General features: G+C 44.0%; 2 protein-coding genes across 3 annotated transcripts; both read left to right on the forward strand.

Moving 5' to 3' along the window:
* The first annotated feature begins 776 nt into the window (after nucleotides 1-776).
* On the forward strand, nucleotides 777-3,056 carry LOC135385733 (uncharacterized). 2 transcript variants are annotated; one of them, XM_064615215.1, is made up of 4 exons: nucleotides 777-1,046; nucleotides 1,146-1,299; nucleotides 1,479-1,744; nucleotides 1,823-3,056. In XM_064615215.1, the coding sequence occupies exons 2-4, from the start codon at nucleotides 1,152-1,154 to the stop codon at nucleotides 2,234-2,236; spliced, it is 828 nt and encodes a 275-aa protein (XP_064471285.1). In that variant the 5' UTR covers nucleotides 777-1,046; nucleotides 1,146-1,151; the 3' UTR covers nucleotides 2,237-3,056. The 2 variants fall into 2 exon arrangements, with proteins under 2 accessions (XP_064471285.1, XP_064471284.1); XM_064615214.1 differs by having other exon boundaries at nucleotides 778-1,039.
* A 1,736-nt stretch (nucleotides 3,057-4,792) lies between these two features.
* On the forward strand, nucleotides 4,793-15,146 carry LOC135385734 (ribulose-phosphate 3-epimerase-like). The gene is made up of 5 exons (XM_064615216.1): nucleotides 4,793-5,169; nucleotides 6,218-6,325; nucleotides 7,277-7,411; nucleotides 9,166-9,252; nucleotides 14,926-15,146. The coding sequence occupies exons 1-5, from the start codon at nucleotides 4,930-4,932 to the stop codon at nucleotides 15,046-15,048; spliced, it is 693 nt and encodes a 230-aa protein (XP_064471286.1). The 5' UTR covers nucleotides 4,793-4,929; the 3' UTR covers nucleotides 15,049-15,146.
* The last annotated feature ends 4,191 nt before the right edge of the window (nucleotides 15,147-19,337 follow it).

A 19,337-nucleotide genomic window follows, 5' to 3' on the forward strand; every position in this document is an offset into this window, starting at 1 on the left:
CTGTAAAAATATCGCACATTGCCGATTTGTTGTGGGCACGCAATATAAAATGCGTAGAAACGACATTTCCGGTCTTCATGTTTATTTTTGGTAACCTTTGCGGGGGTCCGATAACGTACTGTAGTGCTCCAATATTCGCATCTACATTCAGAAGGGTGGCATCGTGTGACAATAACACAAAAGCAATATCTGGCTTCTCTTACACTTTCAGTCGTGATAATAGCAATAGCAGCCGGATAGGTAGCGAATTATGCACGACAAAAATAACACGTGTGTTAACGTTAACGCATGTATGGCTGTTATAGTAATCATTGTGGAGTAATAATAATAACTGAGGTAGCTTGGGTGTGTTTGTGCGTGTGTAGCTGTACAAACTGTACAGACTCTTCCATATTTTCATTAGTACGGTCACACGCACAAGAACACTTGTAAGTTTACGGTGTATTCGCGCTCGATGTGTCACAAGTACACGGTCGGAAAACGACGTGTTGATCTCTAAATGATTTAGGTGGTGTGTTCATGATCTCGAACAGGGGATATTAAACGTTTGGTTCAATAGACCAACCAGTGACATCTCGCTCAGATAGAGGGAAACAAGGCAAACAAGATCACAAGAAACTGATAAACAAAAAGAGCACCGAGGGAGACCCGAAGTTGAGCACGATTGGTTGAAACTGACATCATGTTCTGGCGCGCGTCCTATTGGGTAGAAAACATGATGTCAGTTCTAATAATAGTATGTTGCGACTGGGGTGGTATAAAAAGCCGAACGCAACGTGTTGCAAGACGTTTTGCCATTCGTTTGAGGTGGTGGTTGTGTCGGATCCTGAACCGGTGTCGAAGGTGTTTGATCTTTCCACGAATGTGCCTGGGTGTTTTCACCGCAAAAGCAAATTGTCACCCAACTTCAGCAAGAGTCGTCCTTTCAAGATTAACCCGTTCTTGCGCTTTATGACCTCTTTCCGGAACTTTGATACGGTATCTGTGGAAACGGATCGGAGTGCTACGCCCAAAGTAACAACCAGCATCGCACCCAATAGTAAGAGGTGCTTTTTTATCAAGTGAATTTTAGTAGTTTCGGATTAACACACGCGCCTTAGTTCTGCCGGTGTGAACACGCAATTACATACTACGTTTTCTGCCAGGTTGAAATGAACGGCTGGGTAGTGACAGGGGTGAACAAGGCCCACAACAATATAGGCATCGTCTACCGGGATTCCACACAGGCGGACTTCGAACTCTCCGAAGTCCACAACTCTTCGAGGAGAAGCAGCGGCGCGAGCACCCAATTTGACACAGGTTAGCATAATATGCGCGCTGTACATTCGCATGGCTTCCCAATTGATTGGTGGTGTTTTCGAAGCTATAACATACGTTTCAACCAGATTAGCACGAGTGGCATGCGACGCTATGCAGCGACCTCACGGCTCAAGTGTTTGATATCATATCTGAGGTATTCTCGCATTTCCTTCGCGCAGGGGAATCATTCTTTCTTGACGAAACCAGGAAGACTCGTCGCGATGTGGACGATGTTTTTCTTTTTGACAACTCTGCACTGAAGTCCGTGCCAGACACGAGGGCACACACGGGGCCTTCTTTTGACAAGACACTACTGTTGCTGGACCAGTCAGTCCCAACTAGCCATGTCAGAACAACCAACCCCCAGGACCTTTCGCCAACCACTGCTCTGGAGATGTGGGAACGCAACGAAACTTTTCAGGACCTCACACAGCTCATAGCAGAGGTATGCGGATACTATCTACTGTCTTGCAATCTGCCTGTTGCAGATGATCTCAATGCTGTTTGAAATTCATTCTTTCAGGAACGAACATCGAGTTCAAGTACCCCCTGCTACTTAACAGACACTGTGGCCGAAAGTGGTTCCACTGGAAACATGTCAACTAGTCCAACATGGGTGCCTGGGCATCCAACAAAGAGGCCATATGATCCAAGTATGGCTGGTCCATCCTCTTCTGGTCTTCCTGCAAAGATGTGCTGCGTGGATGATGCTGTTCCTTCTCCTCCGAGGGTGGAACAGTACTCCAAGATGCGTGTCCGTAACAACGAGGCCTCAAAGCGATCGCGGATGACCCGCAAGGAAAAGGAGCAAGAGATGGAGAAGAAATGTCAGGAGCTTGAACAGGACAACCAAATGCTTCGGATCAAAGCGAAGAATTTGGAAGAACTCATAGATACGCTCAAGAAACAGCTCATCACTGCCATTGTCAAAAAGTGAGGTGCAGGCTGCCTCATTGGAGATCTATTTGAGCATTCAGGTCTGCATCAGCGTCCACTGTGTTGATTAAACACTTCTCACAACAGTGAAGGGCATGCCGGATCAACACCCTGCACCGTTTGTTACAGCGGATCCCTGCCTGTGCAGTGGCTGGGTGGCTTCATAAGTGTAGCCTAGTTCCTGCCCTATCAATCAGGTGCCTCTTGAAACATTCTCATTGCACTTAAGGGAACGGTCACATCCGTTCCAGTCTGTTTCAGAGGTGGGCGTTCGGATGCAACTGTCCCTTTAAAAGAATGAGAGAACTGTGGATCATCTGTGTTGTTGCTCCAAATTTGAATGTGTGAGTGCAATTTTTTTTTTTTTTTTTTCTCTTTACACTTGTTTCTTCAGAATATATCTTTAGAGAGAGTCTATCGTGACCTTGTTGGGAGTGCAATCGGCCTCACCTAGTGGAATTGTGATAGTTTTTTTTTTTTAGTTTAGTTTGTACAGCTTCCGTTATCTGGGAGGCCCACTAGAAGAATAGAGTTAGGGCCTCGCTGCTGTCTTTTTAATGAAGCCAAGCATTACTGTGTGATCATCCCATAAAAGCCTCTCTTGTTCCGTATCGTAGGCAGCGGCAGCTTAATGCAAGGCACAGTGAATTCACAGATCATTCAACCATCATGTGGGGTTGCTAATCACTTCCCGAATTGACTGCTGGGCAGCTTCATGTCATTACTTTTCTACCCCTGTGCCAATACACTGTGAATGTTATATATCCCATGTGCCTCTTGTATATAGAGTTTACAAATAAATCGGAAGCTAAGCATTGTTTTATGCTGTATAATTTTTTTCACTGAAGCTGTTCCATATTTGGAAGTGCAATGTGGGTTCGTGGAAGGGCGAAGGCTATGGCGGTAAGTGCTTGTGGTTAGGATGCATCGGGGAATTAAATTTTGGAATTAATCTCCATTGTTCTTCTAATGTGACCATTCAACAATGTTCAAATAGACCTTCCAAAATCTTGTTATTATAACCATTCCTTTCGTTAAATTTGTCTGCTGTATTGTTAGACCACAAAGTTTTTGTACACATTTTGAGATTCCATGAGGCAGCTTCGATTTTTATGCACACCGCAAGTGGCGGACCCGGCGGCGGGCATCGTCGCTTTCCCACAACGCTAGGTTATACATTAGTTTCCCCTTCTCCCAAGTTACGCGCTTCAAGAACTCCTCCCCCCCCCGCAAAAAAAAAATATAATTCCGAATCTGGATTCGCTCCTGCATACAGCCAGTTTTGTGCATCAATAAAGTCCCAGCAAGGGTTCATACTCTGGCACAACACACATCCCCTCTAATAAAACACAAAACCACAACAAATAAAAACTGTTCCAACACTGTTCCGCTCCAGGATCCTACGTCCTTCCATTTAATAAATAACTAACTTTTCAGACTTTATTCCTATTAGGATGGGTCATGGAACATTTTTTTAAAACTGTTTCTAAACTGTTCTATTTGTTGTGCTGCCAGTGTGCCTCTCGTTTTTGAAACAAAAGAATATTTATTCACAATGCATATAAAGCAATCCAGGCCTGGAGCCGAACAGGTATGGATGGCTCGAAACCGGCCCGCAGGCAGAGGCGGATCCAGGATTTTTCTGAGATTGATGGTCCAGCCTTGGCCAGCAACGTAGACACGCGATCTAGGTCAACTTCACACTATGTAAAGACAGAAATTGACGCGGGGGTCAGGGCATCCTGACCTACCCTCTAGATCCGTCGCGGTCCGGGCTGGCCCAAGCCCGTGTCTGTCAATCCCTCCATGCTATATGTGGTGAAGAGTTAATGTTCCTGGGGATTTCTCTCTCTCAGCTGGCACGTGTATGTACCCGACGAACACAGTTCAGAAACCAGATTTGACAGCACGCTGATGCGTGTCACTGGGATTTCCCCGATCTTTTTCCAGAAGACGGAAGTGAATGCACTCGTGCGTGCCAACATCGAAAGTGTTCCCACCTCAACCTATGGAGGTAATAGAAATGTAGACAAAAACAAGTTAACCAGCGCATGGTGGCAGAAAAGCTCCTCCGTGCAGAAAAGGCAGGCCACCCGAAAAAAAGATTCACATGCACTGCGTTTCTGCAGCACGGCAATGGGTCTTCAAACGCAATCGTTTGTTTGGATTATATGACACACATTTTTGGGGGGACTTTTATTTCCGACCGAGAGCAGTTTACAGTGAACCCTCGTTAATATGACCCCCGATAATCTGACATACGCGCTTTACGACCATACTCCTGGGGAACAATGCAGTGAAACCTCTGCAAATCCCCCCGTTAATATGACAATATCGCGTTATGACCAAAATTTTCGGCAACGACCATGGTTATAATAACGAGGGTTCACTGTATTAAATGAGTGCTGTTTTGTTGAAATCAGTTGGAATTCGTTGGAATTAATCGCCAGGAGCTGAAGACGACACATGTATGCACGTGGTGCGATGGTCACGCGCTCGCGTGATGATCTTTTCGCGCCACGCGCCGCGGGGCCGCTCGCACTCTCATCCCCGCGTGGTTTAGTGGAAGGCGGAAACGGAAACCGGCGGAGACGTGCATGACTGACTGCCGTGTGAGGCGTGTGAGGACTCGCAAGAAGCAAGAAGTGGGAACAGCAGCTTCTGAGTTTCTTGCCTCGCTTTACCAGCTTTGCCATGGAAGGGTCAAGGTTACATTGCAAAATTGGCCCTTCGATTCTGAACTCTGACTTAGCTAACATATATGAAGCATCGCAACACTTACTTGACAGCGGAGCCGATTATTTACACCTAGACGTGATGGATGGGCATTTCGTACCAAACCTCACTTTTGGTCACCCTGTTGTTAAGTGCCTGAAAAGTAAGCTCCGAACGACGTTTTTCGATATGCACATGATGGTGCTACACCCTGAGAAGGCAAGTAATTTCACAGTGCGCTATGAAATTATGTGAAAAGCGAAGGTGTGCGCGGTAGAGTTTGAAATCATTAAACGTCATTGAGCTACTATACTTGCCTCGTATAAAGTTGGCAGGTTCCTGGATGATGAGACGTTTAAACATCTAGAAGGCATCTCATCACCTCAGCCTGATAGTTACTTGGGAGAGGCAGAGACAACTAGCATAGTAAAATAAAGAATTTTTTAAAGCTGTTTCAGTTCAAATTTTATTTTCGTAATGTTTCGTATTTTCGTATTTCCAGTACACCAGATAAATAACAGAAAATTACGTAGCACAGAACAAGAAAATGAACTGCCACAAATAACAGCAGTTTGCACGAGATGACAAACATCCAAACTATGGAGCTGGGTCTGTGCAGATACCAAATTAAAAGCTGATAGGTACCGGACAGGCCACCTGAACAGGCAGAGATGTGTTCAGGTAGCAACACAAATATGATTTCATTCAGTGAAATTTCATTCTCTGCGCAGGTGGTAACCTGTGCTGGCATGAGCTCATTGCTATTTCTTGCATTAATCAGTGTAACATTGTGATGCCAAGGCCATGTTTTAGAGACATGGAAGGTATGGCCACATAGTGCAAGCAATGTATGCACAAAGGTGGGGAGTACAACACGGGCCACCCCTTTTGCTTTGGCCAACTATTCAGTCTTGACCCATGTTTTTATGGCGTGAGTTGAGTAACAACTTATGTCCCCACCATGAAATCCTGGATACAGCAATTACAGATGGATAGAGCAAGTAAATAAATATGCATTTCCCTGAGCCCCAAGACACGCAGGGCTCCAAGACCTAAGAGTGATGTCTAAAGTGACACGAACTCGGGAACCAAATACTGCTTTAAACTTTATTTCGTGAATTTAAGTTTACGCAAATCACTCTTGGAAGCACTTCTCTCCCAAATGCAAAAATATTTTCCACACATAAAGTTACTTACACAATAGTTTATAAGTAAAGAGTATTTATCTTTTGCCACAGGGCAAACTGATCATCATTTTCTCCTGCAGTGGGTGTCCCCAATGGCTGACGCTGGAGCTGACCAGTATACATTCCACTATGAAGCCACAAGTGACGCTGTTGACCTTGCAAGAAAGGTTCGGGAAGCTGGAATGAAGGTATGCATTTGTCCCGGCATTTAGAATTCTCGATGCATTGCCAAGGGAGCGAGGCGAAAGATTAAAAAGATATTTGGGTATGTAGCTTATGTGCAAACTGAAAAGGGATGCTAATCCCCTACCCGAGACCAATCGGAGATGTCCTCCTCAGCAGCCCCACTGCTGTATAGGTCAGTTATGGACTATAGTACGTGATTGCGTTGCACTGCAAGCCCCTGTCGCGGTGGTACCTCTGTCGTTGGATGTGGTCCGTGACTCAATTATATGTTGTGCTCACTGATGAGTATTTTATAATTTTCTAACTTTGTGCAAAAATACTAAAGGAGCAGCCGGTCTCGTGTACTCGTGTTCTTTCTGTCCATTGTCCTTACAGCTCCAGGTTCTTCGTATACTAAAGTACACAGCATAAGGAAGTAATAAACATTTAGTGTATGTTTAGCAGTTTCATTTTTATGAATTACAAACCACATGAATATGCCACCAAGATGAAAGCAGCAGAGGACTATCCTGTGGTTTGCAAAGTTCCCTGCACCGCCTTGAACTGGAAGCATGTATGATCTATTCAGGAACAGCTGAAGCATGCTAGCCATGTGGAGCAGCAGTTTACTGTGAATTTCTATAATAAATGTTTTGTACGTATGTTAGCTGAATGCTTTGCGGTACCTCTTAAAGGGGCCGTAACACTTTGGTATATGTGGTCCATTACATCGTGCATGCATTGTACTGCATTTCAAGATGTGCGATTTTTCAATGTAGTGCTTTTGAGCTTTTTGGACACCATAGGACTTGGATCCTTATTGTGAAGGGGCTTATTATTTCATTCCCCACATCACCACCAGCAATGGAGTAGAGTATTGCCCCTGGCAATGACACTCCCCACTCATCATCTCCAAATAAAGTTGTTGTTGTCGTCAAAATGTATGTACTTTCTAAAGCAGAAACCACTTGCAGGTAGGTGTGGCAATCAAGCCAAAAACAGCTGTAGAAGTGATAATGCCCCTGATAGAACATGTGGACATGGTTCTTATTATGACCGTGGAACCCGGATTTGGAGGCCAAAGCTTCATGACGGACATGATGCCTAAGGTATGCTGATCAATATTGTTAATGACATTCTAAACCATGATCATCTTGAATGGGCTCATGAATATGGTTAGAGGTTGATCATTGCATTGTCTAAAATTTAAGCCAATGTTTATTCACAATGTTAGAGCCCTGTAGAATATTCTTTGTGCTTGTGGCACATGTTACACAGCCAATCGAAAATACTTGCGTGCTATGTACTAAAGGTTCCTGTGACCCCAGAAAGAATATACATAAAAGTGGTCAATTTCGTGGTCTTAATATTATGCGAATTCGTGTGGACTCCTATGGGCTCCTGACACTGCCGGCAGCATCATGAAACCCCTACATGCCGGCTGGCTTATAGAGGTTTGAACTCCAATCCCATGACAATGACATACGTGCTGGTTTTGTGAAAGCAGGTATCTGCAATATGCCAAGTGATACAATATGTGAATAAACTACTGATGTCGAAGTGGCAGTTCAATTATAAAAATGTTTGACAAGAAAAAAATTTGTGAGAATAAAGGTCGTCAAGTAAGTCAATTTGTCTTTGTGGAGCTCATATTGTCGCAAGTCCCAATGCCCATACTTTTTCATCCCCTCTACCTATATTTCATGGAACCATAATTTCGCGAAAAAAGTTCAGTCGCAAAATTTGCAAAAATTAAGTCCTCGCAAAAATTTCGAATTTTGTAGTACAGTCGAACCTCTTTAGTATGACCATGACTGTTCTCACATATATTGACCATAAAGCGAATTATGTTACGCACCAAAGAAAGCCCTCTACGTAACACAAGGCTATGCTATTATTCACTACAAAGTAGGAGGCATTCTTAAAGAACATCTTACAGTTCATTTGCAGAAGAAATCCGGTCAAAGTGTCTGCTTATACATAGGTATATTTTCAATCTGTAGTTCTTCCAAACTCTTGCATGGTCAATGACAAACACATTCTGCATGTCCAGGGATTTGTGCAGGATTTTCGTCTTGGGGAGGTGCTCTAATTCCGTGTGTGTGTGTGGGGGGGGTGAAACCTGTATCTGCTGGCTGTTAGAGTACTTTTTTCTTTTTGCCTTTCCAACATGTACTTTGGGGGTGTACTTGGAAAATCCCTGTTCATGTCCTTCCATTGCTCAAATAGCTGCTGTTTTGAGCTCTTGACTGGCCTCCTGCACTAATGGGGGAGAGTTCCCGTGTCTGTTCTTCACTAAAGTACACTACTACTAAAGTACACTACTACTAAAGTACACAGTCTTCACTGTCTGTAACAAGCATTATCAGCTGTTCATACCATTTGGGGAAACAGTCTCCAAAATATCCTGGCCGAAAAGTATTCGCTGGTGTGTTCGCTGTTGACTGTGTCAACATGTGTTATCCCTTTACGACTGCAGCAGGTATGACCATCTGACCAAGCCTTTGAGCAAATTTACCAGCGCCGCGAAGGGCATCATGTTTCATATGTCTTAGTACGGGTTGTGTGTCATCCAAAACTACAGGGCATTTGTTCGCCAGGAGAGCCCCTCGTTCAGCCACTTGTGGTCGTTACATCAAGGGTAGAATACATATCTTTGCCCCTATTTATGCAAAAAAAAGTCTTGGTCATTGTTGGATATTATTGATCAATTGTCACATTAATGAGGATTTTCGTAAGGAGGAAATGGTTCTCCAGCAAATGGTCATAAAGCAAGTCTGCTAGATTAATGAGTGTCATTAAAGAGTGGGAAAGCTTCCTTCTGTGGCACAAAATGGTTAACGGTAAGATGACTTTGTCTCAGGTGCAGCTGCTGCGCTCCAGATTCAAAGACCTGGACATCGAAGTTGATGGCGGGGTGGGCCTGAGTACAATTGAGGCATGTGCTGAGGTAAGTTCCCCCTGTCATACCTGTAATACCCCTGTCAGACAGGCACACTTAAGGCCCTCAAATGCTAACGCCGTAAACAAAAACGGAGATTGTGGTCATGCCAGGTGGCAGTGCCAAGGCGTTCGGGGAGAAACGGAGATACGAAAGGAACGGAGCTCCCCAAACTCTGTAGTCCGCCTACTCTCGAAATCAGAGAGCAACGGGATACTCTCAACAACAGACACAATCGCCCATGCACGCTTGTTGTCTTGCTGGCAAAACTGAACTTTGCTGTGAACTATTTAGCGATTATAGCTCAAAATTTTCACAAAAAAAGAAGAAAGGCTTCTTAGACAGCAGCGGAGGCTAGAGCATTTATGCATACATCAGAAGGATATATCGGAAATCGCGGTGCCAAAAGCGCAATCAAGAGTGCTGTTTAGCAGCACATTGACGTGTCGCAAACATCTGAGTTAAAAAAACGAGCAAGTACAAGAGAAGATCGAAAACTTGACCCAAAAGTGTAAGTAAGCAACATAGAGGGTGTTCATTTTTATCCGTTACAGAATTTTTGTTAAAAAAGCTATAAGATCAGCATAGATGTGATTTTTGTACTTGAGTTATATGGCCAGGCAGACATCCTATCAAAGGAGGCAATCCTCGTTGAAAGCCATTCTATCTTTTAAAAATTCTGAAACAAGCGTGTTCCCTGAAATATTCATTTCAGAATTTCACTATGCAAATGAGCTATCTCGCTTTGGCTCGAAATCCACTAAATAAAGAGTTAAGGAATGAATTTTAGGTAATTAGTTTTGTATTACATAGTTTCTTCGAAAGGATCTCCGCCTTGCCATATAACTAAACACAGTAAACTGAACTAACTAAACTAAACATACAAGTAAACTGAAAAAATGACATCTATGTTGCTCTCATAGTTTTTTTATAAAAAAATTAACGGATAAAGACAAACACCTTGTATGCTGTCATTGCCAAATGGAGCAGTCAATGCCATTATGATAAACTGGCCTTCTCCATTGCCGTCTGGAAGCGTACGACAAAATATGGCTTCAAAACTGGCTACGGCCTTTTCTAATGGCCATAACGTTTAAGAGGGGATACGAGTGAGGCGGCATCTCCGATTCACGATTTTTTCGCTCGTAGATGGCGCCACACGAACATACGGGTCTCAGCCTGGAGGAAGCTGTAACCATTACCCTTAGTACAAGTAACTCACTCCTCCGCAGGATTCTGTAGTCCCAAAAACACGTGTGACCTCCTTGACTATTGAGATGCAGGGATCTCACGTCATGTTTGGGTTGCCAAGGTCAACTCAGCTACAAAGAAAGAAGGAGGTCCCGACGAAAGCCAATTCTTCCCTTTTGTCCCTTTGTGGACTGCATCTGGTGACTTCTTGATGTTATGCTATCTTAGCTTGTCTGACTTTCTGGACGCAGCGCGGAGTCCAAATGTTATATTTCGTTGGCCCTCGCTTATTTATATTCACCTGCTGATTTTTCTTTGGCGCCGAGTTCTCACACTAGAATATTTTGCGGACGCATTTTGTATTTAACTGACTATTCTGATTTAGTGTATTTACCTTGCGTCTGTGTGCAAGTGAATCTAAATTTATTTGTCGCTACAAACATTAACCGAATAAGTCCTCCGAAGCCTAGACAAGATAAGCCGTGGAGCAGACCTTTGCATTTTGTCTTCTTTATTTGTTTTTTTTTTCTCGGACAGCGTGGATGTGCAGAGATCTAAGACTGCAGATGCATACTCTAAATGAGGGGAACTAATGTTTTGATTCTAGATGGGTAGAAATCCAGCGAACCGGTAGAGATGTAGGAAGGGAGTTGCCTCAGGACAGAAGCCACCGATATTTCGAACAGAGATTGTTGAAGAAGAACAGTCTCTGAAGAACAGTCTCTGTTCGAAATATCGGCGGCTTCTGTCCTGAGGCCACTCCCTTCCTAATGTCTTGATTGATTGATTTGTAAAAGAAAAAAATGGAGATGTTAGTCCCGAGCCACTCGGAACTAATGCTTTATATGCTGTTAATTTAATATGTTTTGTTGTACCATGGCGAAATTTCCTTCTTATAGTTTCCACAGACGAGCGGCTTTCGCACACATATGGATATCCGATTTCAGAACTTTCCCTTTAAATTTGCCGCCAGCAATGAGAAGGGTGCCCAGAAGAAGCACAGACTGTCGGCTGCTCCCAACGTCAGGCCATATTCTTTAATATGTGTAATTTGTCGGATTGTACCCACTTTTCTGTTCAGCTGTGTTGTTCATAAATGTCGTCCCCTGAGGAAAATTCACGCGTGGACTGGTTGACTTCGGACGTTGACTTTTTACCATATAGGACGGTGTGAATGTTTGGATTTTTGAGCACCGAACCGAGTAATCGTATATCCTATTCCATTTCCTAATCAAATATGGAATTCAATGTTCGAATTCCACATCGAATTGATGCTTCTACTAAACTGAGTATATTTGAAGAGACCCGGCACATGGAGAACACACACACAAAAAAAAGAGTAAGCGCTATACTTACGCATACATATATGTACCGTACATGTTTGTAAACCAATACACGTTGTATATGTATCCAATTACGGTTATTCAACGAGTCGCTTAATTTATTCGTATACAATTCCATTTTAAAATGACTATTCAGTATTCACACATAGCATTTATTTGCCTAGGTAGTTGCTGTGCGTCAGTTTTGGTGAATTTACTTATTGTGTCTTGCAACAATGCGGCCTGTACAGTCATGGGGCTCCCGAGATGTGATACTGCTAGACATATTGAAATATATTTTTGTCTGCCAATTTTGTTGCTTTCGCCCCGCATTTTATTTTCCTCTTTACACATCACCGTGCACGTCGATCTGCACACTTCTAAAAAAGAACTTGACATGCTCCTGGTCAATCCGAATGACGTCTTCTCTCTTGACTTGTTGAAACTGGACGGCGTACTACTTTTTGTGACACTTCACATTTGTGCTAATTAGCAGAGAAAATGTTTTTTCGTGTTAGCGCTGCGAAGCAACTATTGCTGTACGCGATGTACAGGCGTGGACAGAGGACAGCAGGAGGGAGGGTGACAGGGGGTTAGTATGCGTCCTGCGCCGACTTCAGGGCTAAGTGAGCCGACATTCATCAGGAAAGTCCGACGGAAAACCCAGGGAAAACCTCAGAGAGCACACCTGGTGACAGGATTCGAACCTGTGTCATGTTGTATCAACGAACGTGAAATTGATTGCGGTGTATTCCCTACGAGAAATCGCAAGTGAAAGTAGGTCGAGCATTCAAAGTAAAAACCCTTAGTAGGTGGTTAGGAATTTTAGTATTTATTTTGAGCCGGAGGACATGAAGACCTGCAATATCGCAACCGGGGATTTCGCAAAAATTCCACGCGTACCAAGAATGGATGTTTCTCGAGGAGACATTTTTTCCGGGGGACATATTTTCCAGGGGACATTTCTTCCGGGAACATTTTTTCCGGGAACTTTTTTTTTCCGGTTCCCTTACGACATACATGTATCCTTCGAAACCTAGACAAGATATCAGAAGGTCGAAACTTAAAGGCCGAAAAATTAAAACATCGAACGATCAGAAGGCTGAAAATTCAGAAAACCGAACTATCAGCAGGCCTGGAAAGCCAGAAAACCGAATTACCGTAAGGTCGAAAAGTAAGGAAGCCAAGATACGGAAATTGTTATTCCAACTGCGATAAAAAATGAGCTCTACAAAGTAAGTAGGATAGAATCGTTGAGAATTAATACAGGGAATAAATCGTTTCATCAAACTTCCCTTTAGATAACGTACTTTCGATCACTTAGGCAGAAAACAAAAAGTAAAAGTAGAGATGACTGTGTTATTGCAAGTGTTTATTGTACACGACGACAATCACGTTCGGGTTGCCAAATATATAGAGCGACACCATCTCCTCTAAAATTCATTGAGTGGGTAGTACAAGTCATTCACTGGCAATCACCCACCAGGCACTTTCTTTCTGTAAACATGTCCCCAAGAGTCTAGGCAGCTAAGACGCTCAGACTTGTAAATGCAGGTTGCAGTACATCAGTGCAAATAGTGTTCCGTGAATTTTGGAAGCAAGCCTTTTTTTTTCAGAACTTGCCATTTTTATATACCCAATAAGCACTACAATATACCCAATAAGCACCCTTCATTTGGGTGTAATATGTGACACCCATCATTGGACCCCGAGCCCGAGAACTGGGGAGACTGAACTATCGAAAGCCAGAGGCCACCAAGAAAGGAAAAATATATATTCGAAAAATTACATCTGCTACATCAGGTAGATCCACAACGCTGTGCTCAGGACAGGTATTGGGAATTAATGTGCTAAATGCTTTTTATGCATTTAAAATAACTTTGTATGACCTTGTCCAGCGCATGCCACTTTTTCGCAGCATCCATCGTGTACTGGGGTTGATCTCACAGCTTTGGATAGAGAAAGAGCTTCTTTTGAAAAAGTTCTGTTAAAAAGTGAATTTCTACGTGGAGTCTATTTCAACGTTTTATTCATAAATTATTTATTTCGGAGACATCCTCTTGGAATTCCTTATTTTTCGGCCTTCCCATAATCCAGTCTTTGACTGTTTGATATTACCTCATTAAAAAAAGAAAAAAAACTGTCTTCTGTCAACACATCGGGAGAGCGAATGATAACACCACTCGGTCTCACTGTGCCTCACCTCCCCTAACCCTACCGTTCTTTTTACGTGCATGCGATGCGAGACGAATATTGTGTGGCTGTGTAGCAAAGCTTTCCTGGTCTATGCCGCCTATTCTCCCTATTCTCACTCAAGGCCTTCCCATTATTTTGCGACGACCTACTCAACGTGGATCTCTTCAGACAGGTTTCACGACCTCAATTTCGCGCATCCGCTGCCGGGGAAACCCCTTCTGGGATAGGGTGCCAGAACAGTGACTGCATTCCGCGGAACGATATGAAGTTCTCTTCTGACCAGCAATGTGGTGCTACTGTACGATGGCAAGACGGGGCAGTTCACGGAGCCGTACATACCTTAAGTTTTTTTCAATATTGTGAACAACTGGAGGCATGGACAGACATGACATGGACACGTAAATATTCAAGAAAGAATTCCGCGTAAATGCTACTGATTACATTTCACATATGTGCTACGAGCTATGTCACTATGTCAACGAGCTACGAACTTCCAAAAGCGAGAGACCGAACTTATAAATTTTTTGCAGCTTTCGTAAGGTTTTTAAAAACTTCTGCAAAAAAAAATTGCAAATGTCTCCAATGCGAATTTTTTGAAATTCTAAAATCTATCGAACAAGGCCATTTTGGTCCAAATCGGTTCAGTATTAGCTGCAAAAGATCGCATTGTTTCGCCCATAGAGAATACATGGGGCCGCCGGAGGTCGTATCCCCTCTTAAGACCTTAAGTTGTGCCGCCTGACTATGGCATAACTCTTATATCTAGCTTGATTAATATCAATATCTTATGAGTAGGGTGTCTTGCTTTCTGCAACTTGAGGCTTGTGTTTGTGTTTGTCTCTTTGTTCCAGCCTCAGAACAATTACATTTCATCGTACTAAGCAAGTCCATCCTGGTTCTTTGAGCTTTTAAACGTTTCTACACTATGTATGTGCTGCATGCCACTGTGTAATTTCTCATATTCCTTTTCCAGGCTGGTGCGAATATGATTGTTTCAGGAACAGCCATAACAAAAAGCAACAATCCAAAGGATGTGATCACGAGACTGCGCCATTCTGTGGAAAGTGTTTTACGTAAGAATGCCATTAGAAGCTAGCAAAGCACTTCAGTTTTAAACATGTAATTGGGGGGGAAAATCATGCAAATTTTGCTTTGTAATTTTTGGTTGAAGAATTCAATAAATGCTTGTTTTTCTATGCTTCTTTCATTGAAGGTACATATCACACCATGACTGATATTCTCTCTATGGCTACTGGAAACTGGTATTGTTACTCAAGGTTTAGGTGGAAGTATTTTGTAAAGTCCATAGTTGGAAGACGACCTTCCTGCTAATTGTTGTGTCACCCAACACTTAAGAGAGTAAAGTCATAGCCTTCAGATCACTTGCATATTTGGAAAAATTTAAGCTGGCAAGGTTAAGTTCAGTGATGCAGGTTATGTGTCCCTTGACTAATGTGTACATCTTGTACAGCTACATATTGCCACGAATCATCTTCGAGAAACTTCCAGGGCAGGCACGAAACGGTACATCTCATCCCGGCGCATGCTGAAGAAGAAGAAAGAAGCTTCCAGACACATCGCCTGCTGCACGTGCTGTTTCTAGACTTTTCGGCACGACGCTTAAATGCTTGTGCGCTCCAAGCTGGAGCATTCATTCATTCATTCTTTCTTTGGACTCAGTTGTGTTCAGAGAGCTATCACTCTTGTGCTTTTGCTACCAAGTAGTCTAATAAACCGTTCGCTGTTTATTCGCCGACTCGCCGACCCATTTTGCTTCGTGACATTTCTGGTGGAGGTGCGGGGCAATCCCTGCTCTACGGCCTGGAAAAACAGAAACGTCTGAGTCGAAGACAGTGTGATCTACCTTCGGAATTCAGGCCATTGGGACCCCCAACCCGCAAGAAAGCGAATACGAGAGCCACCATCGGCAGCGCGGCATGGCAACAGCTGGGCGCATTCGCGATCCGCCCAACCTGCACCACTCGGCTACCAGCCACGTGTACAGGGGACTCGCAAGACAGACGTACGGCAAACGTCAGACTTGAGGCCGCTCTGCTACCACTGTGAAGAAGCCACCCGGGTTCACCGCCGTTTCCCCTACCGACGACTGGGTCTACCTGGATTTTCACCTGACGCCTCCCGCCTTCAGCGCGTAGTCATCCCGCCGCAACTGAAGACTCTCTGCGGCAGCAGCATGCTTCTGCTGACTCACGACGCGACCCATCTCCGAGCTCGACGAACAGCAATACAGACCGCCGCGACGCTCAAAACTTTACCAGTGACCTGCAAATACTCATCGACGACCACGAAACAACTGCATTAATCGATAACGGCGCCGACGACAATGTTAAAGACGACGACGTTGGCTACGAGGCTTTGCAGGGTGCAAACGAAATGCGATGAACCGACACAGGTTCTGGCATCGGGACGATGCCACGTCTACGGAGGGGGCAATGCCACAAATCATCTTCGAGAAACTTCCAGGGCAGGCACGAAACGGTACATCTCATCCCGGCGCATGCTGAAGAAAAAGCTTCCAGACACATCGCCTGCTGCACGTGCTGTTTCTAGACTTTTCGGCGCGACGCTTAAATGCTTGTGCGCTCCAAGCTTGAGCATTCATTCATTCATTCTTTCTTTGGACTCAGTTGTGTTCAGAGAGCTATCACTCTTGTGCTTTTGCTACCAAGTACATAGTCTAATAAACCGTTCGCTGTTTATTCGCCGACTCGCCGACCCATTTCGCTTCGTGACAATATCCCTTGTGTACTGTTCCTAATCTATAACCATAAGGACGAGTAATTTCTGTCCATACACAAGAACTCTATCACCTGTATCATTGATGATGATGTCAGTACGAGTCGTAGGGTATGGAAAGTTCCACAACCTAGAATCGAGGTCTTGTAGACTCCATTATAGCCGGCAAAAATTGATGGTGCTGTTGGAGCTGTTGCATTGATATTAACCATCTCCTGACTGTGGTTAGGTGTAGGAATACTTGGCTGTGCTAGTCCCATGGCAGATTTACACCTCTCAAATTCACCCATTTTTATGTGGATCTTTACCATTCCCTGCTGCCAGATTTCTTGTACGGTCATCTTGCATCTATCCGTGATTGTCCTGGGGGAACACAGAGCTCCAGATAACTGGACTGGGTACGTCATCTCCGCCTTTGGTATCGCACGGGTGCCTTCCTTGGTACTATGTAATAAGCAAGATTATATCTGAAATGGTGGTGCGGTGATGGAACTGAAATAATGTTACTGAAACAAATGCATGTGACCAATGCTGGAAAGGGCTGTTGCCAAAAATTGTGCTGAAAACAAGCCCAGAAAGCTTTGACTGGAGTGCAACGCCTTGATATATCTTCTCGCCTGGTTTTCCTCATGAACCTCTTGTGCCGACCTGTGTGAAGTGAAATTTTATTGAATTTATGTGTGGGCTCATAGCCCTCCTAAAGTATGAGCCATCTCTGTGTTTGTTTCTTTCTTCAAGAAACTATTGCTTCCATTTCTCTACAGTAGACATTGACACGGACCGCTGTCTTTTAGCCCAGCCTGAGTCCATCGGAGAATGACCATGCTCGCCTCTAGCCCGCCTACTTGCCCGCTAGGAGCTGCCGAAAAAATCACTCCGGAATATCCTGGGTCATTGTCGAAACACACAGTGACCTTTGCTGGCTAAAGGTTATTGCGGTTTAAAAGTTAAAATATTGTTAAGCTGCGGACTGCTGTGCCCTTCTCTATTATAAATAACGGGTAGCTGATTGTCAGGCCTATCCATCCCTAACATAGGTGGGGAAGTTACCTTTATTTTGTAGTGCACTACCGTTACTCACTACTTTTTCAAAAAGAACCGCATTACGTTATTCGTTACTGTTGTGGTAGTGGGTAACGCGTTAACTAACGCCATTACTTCTGATAAGCAATGCCTTTACTTTTGCATTACTTCACCAGTTGTCCTTATAATATGCACCATTTTTGGTTGAGTCACATAAGTGCATTCCACAGATCAATACATGCAATGTTGGGCATAAACAAGGGTCACGCATGAACACAACTTACATGTGCAATTTATTGCAAAGCACTAGTAGTTGATGTTCAAAATTTTCATCCGTGAGCTTCACCCGTTTGGCTGAGAGGACGCCTAATAACAAGTGCGTGCTGCTTGTCAAGCTTGATAGAGACGGTGACCTTTTGTCTCACACGGTACAAATCTAAACACGAATCCCTTGGTACTTTGTTGCTTGTTCAGACGGTAGAGGATATTTTGCTCTCACTTTTACCCCATTCGTCCGAAAAATGCCAGAGGGAGTGAAAAACAGAGGTGGTAAACAAAGGTCAACCAGGGTAGGTCAAAAGTCCTTCTTTTGCGTTCTTCATGGGTGCCGATGTGACCTTCTTGTCATTGTTGAAGATGAATAGAAAAAATAGGGGATTTTCCCGGATTCTACAGGTACGGTCCTCGCTCAAGCTTTCAAGTTTAGACGATGAAGCAATGTTTCTGAACACGCAGTAACGCATAACGCCGTTACGCATTAGTTAGTAAAAATGTAATGACGTTACGTTACTCATTACTTTTCTCCCAAATGTAATGCGTTACCATATTTCACTACTCTAATGTAACGTGTTACTCCCCACCTATGATTCCTCATGATGGGCCCCTTATGGCAGTGATTTATCCACCCCCACCATTTTTTACCTAAGTACCAGTCAGGAGCGGACTTAATGGGGGGCAGCACTCTGTGTGTGCACTTGTCTCTTCTTCGTGTCCCGTCTCTACGCTGTTTTCTACCTAGTTATGTACCAACTTGCCCAAATCTCCGCCTTAACTCAGTTAATGGGGGGGAGACCCCCCTCTCCCCATACGGCTGTATTCCCTATGTAAAAACCCTATCTCCTGGATGATGCTGTGCCGCAAAGCACGAAATTTTCTTAAAATCCCCCCCCCCCCCCCCCCCCCCCCCCCCCCCACGACAGACCCTTAAATCCGTCCCTGGTACCAGTATATGTATAGCTGCACCCCCTTTATTTATTTATTTTTTTTGCACCCCCAGGCTTGCGGTTCTGGAAGAACTACTGCCTTGGGTCCCGAAACGTCATGCGTTTTTTAAACCAAACTTTTTCTTTTTTTTCTGTTACTGCCGGTGTTTCGGAATAAATAATACTCATAATGCATAGACAATCCTCCTTGTCTCGGGTCTGTTTGCCTGTTTATTTCGCAACACTTCAGGTCAAACAGGTATAGTGTAGGGGTGGCCCAAACCCGGCCCGTGTCGTGAACCATTTGCGCCGTTCAAATTTATTCAACGCACCTTTCACGTGACCAACGCACGGGTCTAAAGGTCTAAAGACCGGCCGTCGTCACTGCCGGAACCGGATGTGA

This window comes from Ornithodoros turicata, chromosome 2, assembly GCF_037126465.1.
Source record: "Ornithodoros turicata isolate Travis chromosome 2, ASM3712646v1, whole genome shotgun sequence".
NCBI classification, from domain to species: Eukaryota; Metazoa; Arthropoda; class Arachnida; order Ixodida; family Argasidae; genus Ornithodoros; species Ornithodoros turicata.

Coding starts and splice junctions, on each gene's coding strand:
- LOC135385733 (XM_064615215.1), top strand. CDS start 1,152: ATGAACGGCTGGGTAGTGACAGGGGTGAACAAGGCCCACAACAATATA. Junction 1,300..1,478: donor GAGCACCCAATTTGACACAG/GTTAGCATAATA, acceptor TCCTTCGCGCAG/GGGAATCATTCTTTCTTGAC. Junction 1,745..1,822: donor TCACACAGCTCATAGCAGAG/GTATGCGGATAC, acceptor TCATTCTTTCAG/GAACGAACATCGAGTTCAAG.
- LOC135385734 (XM_064615216.1), top strand. CDS start 4,930: ATGGAAGGGTCAAGGTTACATTGCAAAATTGGCCCTTCGATTCTGAAC. Junction 5,170..6,217: donor TGGTGCTACACCCTGAGAAG/GCAAGTAATTTC, acceptor TTTCTCCTGCAG/TGGGTGTCCCCAATGGCTGA. Junction 9,253..14,925: donor CAATTGAGGCATGTGCTGAG/GTAAGTTCCCCC, acceptor TTCCTTTTCCAG/GCTGGTGCGAATATGATTGT.